The 9607-nt window shown below is 34.0% G+C and overlaps 1 protein-coding gene across 2 annotated transcripts; it reads right to left on the bottom strand.

The window, feature by feature from the left end:
* Positions 1-447: 447 nt before the first annotated feature.
* Positions 448-5405, bottom strand: LOC132736670 (monocarboxylate transporter 12-like). Of its 2 annotated transcripts, none has more exons than XM_060723859.1 (6): positions 5130-5405; positions 4261-4404; positions 3687-3833; positions 1802-2962; positions 1355-1492; positions 448-1026 (listed from the first exon to the last, which is right to left on the bottom strand). In XM_060723859.1, the coding sequence occupies exons 1-6, from the start codon at positions 5365-5367 to the stop codon at positions 896-898; spliced, it is 1959 nt and encodes a 652-aa protein (XP_060579842.1). In that variant the 5' UTR covers positions 5368-5405; the 3' UTR covers positions 448-895. The 2 variants fall into 2 exon arrangements, with proteins under 2 accessions (XP_060579842.1, XP_060579843.1); XM_060723860.1 differs by having other exon boundaries at positions 5117-5273.
* Between the last annotated feature and the right edge of the window lie 4202 nt (positions 5406-9607).

The raw sequence follows: 9607 nt of genomic DNA, 5'->3' as shown, positions 1-9607 counted from the left end.
TTTTATCGAACTTAGAAAATTCATGGTTAGTTTTGCATGCATATTTACTTGAAACTTAATATATGTATTTGGGATCATAATTCGAGGTCACTATCCCAGGGCCATAATTCTGACACGGACTTTGACTGAATTGTGGCCCTTTGTAAATTCAGATAACTTTATGTTTAAGTTTTGCTTGCAACATTCATGTTAACGATATGAAACATGCATAAAATGAAATAAGAAAAAACTTAAATTTTTCGGTATTTGCGAAAGCATAATATATATCATATACATATCACTAGCCTGGTTGTCTTGTGAAGAAGAAAACAACTCGCACAAAATGGGAGTACATGTAATACTGAATCTGACCGCTGTATCACTCTATAGTTATCATAATTGAGCAGCGAATGCTGTTCTCTTTCATTTTTTGTGGGGGTGGGGGTCAAAACAAAATTGAACACCACGATCCTTCCAAAATGTATATATATAGTTATAACAAATAAAATGTCATGAACAATAAATTTACAAAATTAAAGCAGTTACTTTCAAATGTACATATTTTTATCAAAATATTTATAAAGAATTCTTAAACAAAAATCTACATAAGAAACTGAGGTGGGCATCATTGTAAAATATAAAGTAAGTCATTACAGCGCGTAGCTGAACTGAAGACGATACGCAAGTCCGCACTGGGAACGCAGCGTTAATTGTAATTTGTTACTTTCAACTGTACATATTTTTACCAAAATATTTATACACAGTTCTTAGAAATACTTTCCTATACCAATATTTACATAATTATGATACTGTGGTGGCTATTTTTAAACATCATAAACTATGTCATTACTAGGCGCGTAGCTGAACTGAAAACCATATGCATTGCCGCCTTTGGAATTGAACTCTATGTCATAAGTTACACATGAGTTTGTTGCTGTCTTCTATGAAAATATGGCAATGACAATGCAAAAGCGGCACCAGCGAATGACATGGTTCCCAGGAAATGGTATGACGCATAATAACTTCCGGTGGAATCTCTCAGCGACCCTGAAATAATAATGGTGAATTCAGCATCTGACATTTTGACAAACCTTATGAAATAAAAAATATTATTGTAAACTAAAACATTTTCTTTTCACAAACTTAAAGACACATTTGGAAACGGTTACACCAGTGTCTATTTTACATCGTTGGCACCACTTTGTATTTACTGCCTGTAAAGAAACAAAAATACTTAAGCATTTAGAACTTTATCAACAATATTGTGTAGGAATATCCAAATGATACATTATTTATTGCTTTGTTATGTGCCAATTGTAGACCAATCCACTTTAAAGTAAATGGTTTCAAATATAATGGATAAATGTGATCATACCAACAACAGGAAAGGTAGCAGCAACAGCTAGCCCGTGACATAATAACGTGAATCCTATACAACTCTTTAACTTGGGTAAAGTTAAAAACTCCACGAGAATAACGGGGTACATCGACTGATATATCTCCACACACAAGCCTGCAAAATATATATATTATTAAGAGTGTAATATATACCAAATATGTTTTCCGTACTTTTTATACAAATATAGCTTTTTACACTTGTTTTTCCGTACTTTTACACAAATGTTTTTTTAAACACTTTAATTATGTCTGGGAGTTGGTCCTAGATTACGTCAAAAAGTTTTGGATACAGAGTTCTGAAAAGAATAATATTAAAAGAATTATTGCCTTAATTTGATAATTGAAAACCTTTAAAATCCCCAAAATATAAGATTGCTTAAATATTTGTACCAATACCCCAATTATATACCAAGAATCAACTTACCAATAATCACAGCCATCAACACCAGCAAAGGAAACGACGTGAACAATCTAGCACAGTGCGCTATAATCCCAGACAGTATTGAAACAACAGCTAAAAGTGTATTCAATCTCACAAATTTTCTGTCGGCAAATAAGGCACACATAATTCTTGAGAACATTCCAACACCACCTACAACTGACATCAAGATTCCAGTCTGATCAGAACTTAAACCAATATCTTTGGCTAAAGGAGCTATAAACAATGGAATTAAACCACTGGCCGGTGCAAGCATAGCCGCCATGAGTAAAAATACTGGAAATAATGGTGTCTTGAACAATTTCACATCGAAAGAAGCTTTCAACTTATTAATAAAACTGGGTTTTTCGTTTTTGGTTTTGTCGTCTGCGGAGTCTTCAATTCGAATTTCTTGGATATCAATAACAGATCCACAAATTCCGTCAGCACTTGAATATAACGCCACACGTGACCGCGACAGTGACTCTACAAGATTATTCAAGGGCGATAACCCTTTATGAGAAGTATGAGAATTTTGAGAAACTGTCCTTGGTCGTCTGTTCCCAACAGACCAAGCTCTGTCACGTGGTAACAACGGAGACCCAGCAGCCGAATCTGGAGCTAGTTTTTGATGGTATGAATCACTACGAAATATTTTCAAAGCAGAAGTTACATCGTCTCCTTTAAGTTGTAAAATTGCTCTGTTTTGTATAACACCTAAATGTCCATTTTCCTTCTCCAATACCAACTGCGTTAATAATTCGTCAGTTTTCTTTCTGTCTGACTCTACAACAATACTGTTAGAACGACCTAACAAATTCTTGTCTAAAATCAACTTCTCATCTTTACTGTTATTAATAATTGCTTTACCATTTACAAGATTATTCTTACACTCTATTTCTTCTTCTTTCTGATTATATCTTTCAAAAGATTTCACTGGTCTTAATAAAGCACTGGTCACGAGGATATTCAATGTTAAACCAGCAACTATCATAAATGTCCCCGCATATCCATAATCTGTGAACAATGCTGAATAGATTGGTGCAAATAATAGCCCGCCAAAACTAGCACCACTGAATGCTAAACCATTTGCTAATCCTCTTCTTTTATGGAAATATTCTCCAAGGGTTGCCGTGATTGGTGGATGAACCAAGGCGGTTCCTATACCTGTAAACATAGCAATCAATTAAGTATGAGCAATTAATTATGAACTTGATGAGGCAATGCAATTCTATGTTTGGAAAAACATGATAAAATATGATACTGGCAATAGTAATGTTAAATTACGTGATATGGTTTCCTTTAGCACTTTCAAAGTTCTTATACCTTTATTAGCATCGTATTACAAGACAAAGACACCCATCAAAAGCTTGTTAACCATTTCCCCAATGTACTTCACTTTTCATATTGTACATATATCTTTATTTAGTGTACGTAATATTCATGAATTCCATGAGCATAATGTATTTAGAAAACCCCGACGATTAACAAATCAAATATGAGCCGCGTCACGACAAAACAAACATAGTGCGTTTGCGACCAGCATGGATCCAGATCAGCCTTCGCATCAGCGCAGTCTGATCAGGATCCATGATGTTCGCTGTCAGTTTCTCCACTTGTAATAGAGTTGGTAAGCGAACAGCATGGATCCTGATCAGACTGCGCGGGTGCGCAGGCTGATCTGGATCCATGCTGGTCGCAAACCCACTATGTTGGTTTTGTCGTGACGCAGCTCATTATCTTTATTCACCCAGGTATTAATGAAATACATAAGGGGTAAAAAATAATCATCATCCGAAGTATAACGAAACGGGCCGAAAAGTTGCAATTAAAGCAAATGGCGAATATTGTACCATGGTATGTTAACAAAGAATTTATGCAACGGTATTACCTTCTAGAAATCCTACAGACGCAAACAGCATACGTATGTCTGTAGCATAAGCTGAGATGATATGAGATACGGTAAGAACTAACGAACCGTACATTATTGACGTCCGGTTTGACATGAACTGCATCCCTACAGTCATTATGAATAGTGCTGAAAATATACATTATAAACTTGAGTATCTTGTATCAAAATGACCTTTCAAATAACCTTCGTCTATGGCATTGTTCCTTCCTATTAACCTTTCTGTAAAACTGAACTTTTCTCAACATACTATGTATACAGTATGCTTGTAGAAAATCAATTCCTATCTAGAACTCCAATTCATGGAAATGATGTTTATATTACTGGAAAGGTTAGCTTTTTAAAGATATTATTAACCGAACTATTTTATAGCCATTCATAAAGAAACTTTTCGGGTTTACCAAATATTAATTTCTTAAATGTTACAATAATACAATCATCTTTTTTTAATATTAAACAAGTCAGCATAACTCAACAAAAATAAATTTTCAGAAAAGTATATATTATAAAGGAGATATGTAAACATGCTGCTTTGAAACTAAGAACACAAAATTACCAGAACAGCTCATGAGAAGATTTTGCATGGTGGTCAAAAATGACGTCAAGGATGCCGTAGACCCGAACCTTTCCTGTATTGCGACAAAGAAGATTCCATAGTTTTTCTTAATTCCTCCAAATATAATCAGATAAAAGGCTGTACCTGCAAGTAATAATAACTTTGATACAAAATTGTTATAATGCACCAAGACTATATAAACAAATGGATACAGGAGTGTTATAATGTATCGAGATTATATAAACAAATAAATATAGAAGTGTTACAACGTATCGAGATTATAATAACAAATAGAATGTATCCAGGCTTTATTGATGAAAATCATTGGTATTTGACCCACAAGTTCAGTTTTGTAGAAATAATTATATTAGAATGCTCGCTTTATGTAAACGACAGACGATGTTTGATAATTGGTTTAAAGACAACTTGCATTACAATGATTTCAAAGAAACCAGTTAACTATTCTTAGAACAGTGGGTGATTTAATTATGCTTACACACGATCTTCCATGTGGGCCTTGGGTTAGAATTACATAATTATTTCGCAATATTTTTCTGGTCATCGGTTGAAATAGAATTTAAATTTGAATTAAAATTAATTGGTACTTGATACACCATATCAAGAAAACATTTAACTTTTACATTATTCAACATAACATTTTATCAGTCTTTCAACATCGTCACAGCCTTTACAAAATGACAGTAAATTTTAGGAAAGAAATTGAAATAAATTTTCGAAAACAAAGGATAACATTGTTTTCTACAAATATTCAACTTCTTCTACGTACTTACGACATCTTACATCCGTCACAGAAGTTCGAATCAAACTTTAAACAAAGATACATAAAGCAACCAACCTATGCCACCTACCAGCGAGTACCACCCAAGCCCAGCCCCTATCTATAGGTAGACCGTCATCTTCCTTCGTGTCTGGGTCTTCCTTATCACAACCAATGTCATTTTGCGATACTACATCTTCAACATCAGCAACTTTATGAGACACTTGATTATGTTGCGGACCATGGTCATTATCTGCTACAGAGCCGGGTTCAAGTCCTGCATCTTCGTGAGTACTTAGTGATGCTTCTAATGATTTATCTATTGCCATGTTTCTGCAATGACAATCAGAATAATTTATACACGCATGTATATCCTAAATTGTTCTTTTAAAGGAGAAAAGCAAGTTCCAAGTTTATTCCCAGAACCAAAGAACCAAGTATAATCAAATACAGTATAAGCAAATGAAAACTTTTACAGAATGCCTTTGAATAAATGTATAACGGCTTCCACCTCAGTCAATACTAAGAATGTCGATTAAATATAATGCCTTTGTAAATGGGAAATAAACAAAAGCCTTTGTATAACATTATCAATATTATATTAAAGATGTATTGATTATGCAAGAGGAACCGCCGCTTGGACAAATACGTGACTTGTAATGCGTAAAATGGCGGGCGCAAACGCAAATTTTGCAATTCCAAATTCGAAACATCGCCGATAATCTGGAAATGCTAAACGGGAATGCTCGTGATATTTTTTAAAAGTACTATCTCTAGTTGTCAAGTTATGTAATATCCCAAAAGGACTTAAGTCCTCAGGTCTTGCGTGTTACTTTTGATTTGTTGGGTTCATATGGCGTTCACACGAAACGAACAGTTTAAAATACCGGTCATATAAACAAGAAAATCGATGACCTACAGTTTATCATAATTAATTGTCCGTTAATAGGTTCACAGATGTTTATCTTTTCACCGCAAAATATACCTTCCTTGACGCGTTTTATACTAGACTTTTGCAACCAGAAGTTTCTCTTGTAAGGCCTAACGGAATACATGTTTGTGAATATACATGTATTTAAATATTTCAAAATTCTCTAGTATTTAAATATTTCAAAATTCTCTAAATTTGAAAGTGTAAATTATGATGTCATTACTTTCGTAAACAAATTACTACTGTCTTAAGTATCACGATATCTATTTTTTTTTATAAAGAGATAAATTGTTATTTTAAATTTTGGTGAAGGTAATGTATTATTTAGGTGTCTAGCGTCGTGCCAATTACCTTTCTACTATTTTTTATTTACAAATTGTGTCGCGTCAAACATGACCGTTTTAAGAAGCAGTTCAAGTGAATATATGTCTACATTCAAAACTTGATTTAGAACAAATCAGGGATTTGAAGTTAGTATTCAACCAAACCTATCATATTAAATAAATGTCTTCTAAAAATCTGCAAGATCTTAAAAGAAATGAATGAAATCAATGAAAGATGTACGAGTGTGTCGTAGTTTGTTGTTGTTGTTGATGTTGTTGTTTGTTTGTTGTTTTACGACTGGCAATGAAAATATTCAAAATATGATTCTCAACTAGTTCAATGTGTAATGTTAACAGCACATCTTTTCTACAAAACGTATCATAATTAAATGACTATCAATCAGAAGTATGTGTAATAGAAGTTGCTATCACCGCGTCACTGTGTGTGCGCGGGGGGGGGGGGGTACCCTCGTCACCGGAAAGAGACCACATGGGCACCGCGTCACGAGCCCATTTGTACCTATAATAATATACGACAGCATTCGGGGACTTTCTTTCAATAACTTCACATGACATTGATAGTGGACGACGAGACTGCGTCAAAAATCATATAAATTCGTAAAACGCAGCTGTTGTAGACGAATTTATGAGTGATTAGACTTAAGCGGTAACAAAAATGTTGAACCATTCCAAAAACAAACAAAAAATCGGACAAATACTCACAATTTAAAGAATGTGACATTTTATCAAAAGGTCATGTTGTATAACATCACGAACTCGATTATTTTAAATGTTTATCCAAAACTTCATACCACGGGAGTGTATAAATTGGAACATCATTCAAAACGGTTTAAAAAGTACTGAAATTATCATAAATGTCAGGTCTTAAACTAACATTGTCCTAAGTTTTCAGGTTTTTGTCCACAATAAGATAAAAGATGTTATGTACAGTTTTGTAAATAAATTTTATGTCTTTCACCATTCGCTGTACAGTTGTCACACTGTTTATTGTGACTTTAAGTTCAAATAAGATCCAGCGTTCAAGAAATGTAATGGTGCTTATTATGATATTATTAACATGTGCTTCAGTTACTTAATTAAGATACCTTAAATATTACATGTATAAACAAACACAAACACCGATTTCGTTATAACTTTGCTGCTATGTTCAAAATACAAAGATAAGTCTAATAGTCTAATTTATATGTATCGTTAACAAATTAACTTATCTTTAATTATGTATTATAGCAATAAAGCTTTCTGCTGAAAATTACATTGACTACAGCTAATGAACCACGGTTGTTTTATATATGAGCCACGTCACGACAAAACCAACACAGTGGCTTTGCAACCAGCATGGATCCAGACCAGCATGCCCATTGGCGCAGTCTGATCAAGACCCATGCTGTTCGCTATCAGTTTCTCTACTTGTTGTAGGGTTTGTAAGCGAACAGCATGGATCCTGATCAGACTGCGCGGATGCGCAGGCTGGTCTGGATCCATGCTGGTCGCAAACGCACTATGTTAATTGGTTTTGTCATGACGCGGCTCATTTTATCTAAATAACTCGAAGCACATGCAGTAAATTAAAGATATTAAAAATACGTGACTGCGGACGTTTACGTGGGAAAAAACACGATATATAGCTCTTGTCTCCCAAGTATCACCAACACAAGCAAGCTAAGTACAAGGCATCGATTAACAATAAATACACTAAACAGCTGATTTTGTTGTGCTAAACAGCTGATTTCTGTTTATGAAAAACCATGCAAAGTAGGTCAGTGCACTATGAAAAACAATATCAACTCGCGTACGTAAAAGAACAGGTAAAAATACAATAGCATAAACCTACATTAAATACAGTTTAACAAATATAAAATATTGTATAAAACATACCGCCTTTTCCTTCACTATGAAAATGTGTACAACATGGATTTATAAATAAATTTGCATTCCTCTGACAGTCTTATCTCCTCACTGTGGTGAAATCTCGACGTAAAATGTCTGTGTTATCGATCCAGTAAATGTTTGTCCTTGAAATGAGAGAGATTGCAAGAAAGGTCATTTGCTTTGTTGGTTTACCCTCAATATTATGTTCACATTGCATCATTTAATTTGAAACGAAGATAGTCCAAAACAAATGAAAATTTGATCATCTTTCAAAATTGTTCTAGTTTTTCATACCTGCGCATTTTTATTTTGTTTACTTTGGCTGCATGACAGGTGCATCATGTATTTCTTTCTGTAATTTATGACTGCGTAATAATTAAATAGTTTGCGTTGTAAATTCACGTGCTAGCTGTCTGCGGAACTTTGGAGTTTCTACTCAGGTGCCCTTTAGTGCCTGAAATAATGCAAGGAAGAGCACCTGAGGTCTTCCTGCAACAGTAAAACTGGAAAGTCGCAAAACGGCCTTTGCTGTGTAGGTCCAACGTAACCTCCCTGCCAGCGCCCCAGCCCCCGCCCCCGGGTTGTGATACCTCTAGTTTGAATATAAATTAACACCGTAACTTCTGTTGTACGTTGATAATCCAAAATTAAATTTAAAAGTTAATTTTATTCATTGTATATTTTTGTGTCCAGTGAGCGTTTTTATTAATTCCTTTGTTCGTTTTGCCGTGATATCAAACTTTCCTAGGGACATGCAAAAATTCAGTTTAGTGTGGGTAATCAATTTAACAAATGCGAACATTAATAATTAACAAAAAATCTTATCAAAATGTAATCAATAAACATGACAAGTAGTATTACAAAGTTAACCAGAATTTATAGAATTATCAACCGATATTTCTTACAAATAAAAGCTGCCGTATAGAAAGAAAATTAAGTGTATTGTACATGAAAAAAGGTAAATATTTTTACTTTTTTTTAGATACTTTATAATTTGTAATGTAATCTGGGTGTCACTTTGTTATCTGAAAAGGAAGTTAATTGAAGAAAAGTTATTTTTTCCTTGTAACTTGAGGACCAAATTCTTTCAAATAGGGTAGAAGTCGCCTTGATGTTAATTATATATATATCTCAACCAAGACCATCCTTGGGTTCGAGCTCCACTGTAATATAAGTCCTATTTCTTTAATTTTAAACTTGCATTGTATTTAGTCCTGGAAGAGGACTCTGTGGGACTAATGCAACATCTCTATGAACTTTTATCACAAGCTAGATTATTTTATAAATATGTATTAACTAAAAAAATCCCAAGTTCCTGAAGAACTTGCAACCAAAGACGGGGAGAGAAAACTGATATGAGGACAGAGACGTTAACAAAACTAGTGATGGAAAATTGTTTCGAAATATAACTAGAATATTTCTAAC

This window comes from Ruditapes philippinarum, unplaced genomic scaffold, assembly GCF_026571515.1.
Source record: "Ruditapes philippinarum isolate M1 unplaced genomic scaffold, ASM2657151v2 ctg3800_1_1_1_1, whole genome shotgun sequence".
Lineage (NCBI taxonomy): Eukaryota > Metazoa > Mollusca > Bivalvia > Venerida > Veneridae > Ruditapes > Ruditapes philippinarum.
Note: the sequence above shows the minus strand (reverse complement) of the source record. Positions and strands in the feature narration are given on the sequence as shown.

Coding starts and splice junctions, on each gene's coding strand:
- LOC132736670 (XM_060723859.1), bottom strand. CDS start 5,367: ATGGCAATAGATAAATCATTAGAAGCATCACTAAGTACTCACGAAGAT. Junction 4,405..5,129: donor GGCTTGGGTGGTACTCGCTG/GTAGGTGGCATA, acceptor TATTACTTGCAG/GTACAGCCTTTTATCTGATT. Junction 1,493..1,801: donor GTTGATGGCTGTGATTATTG/GTAAGTTGATTC, acceptor TATATTTTGCAG/GCTTGTGTGTGGAGATATAT.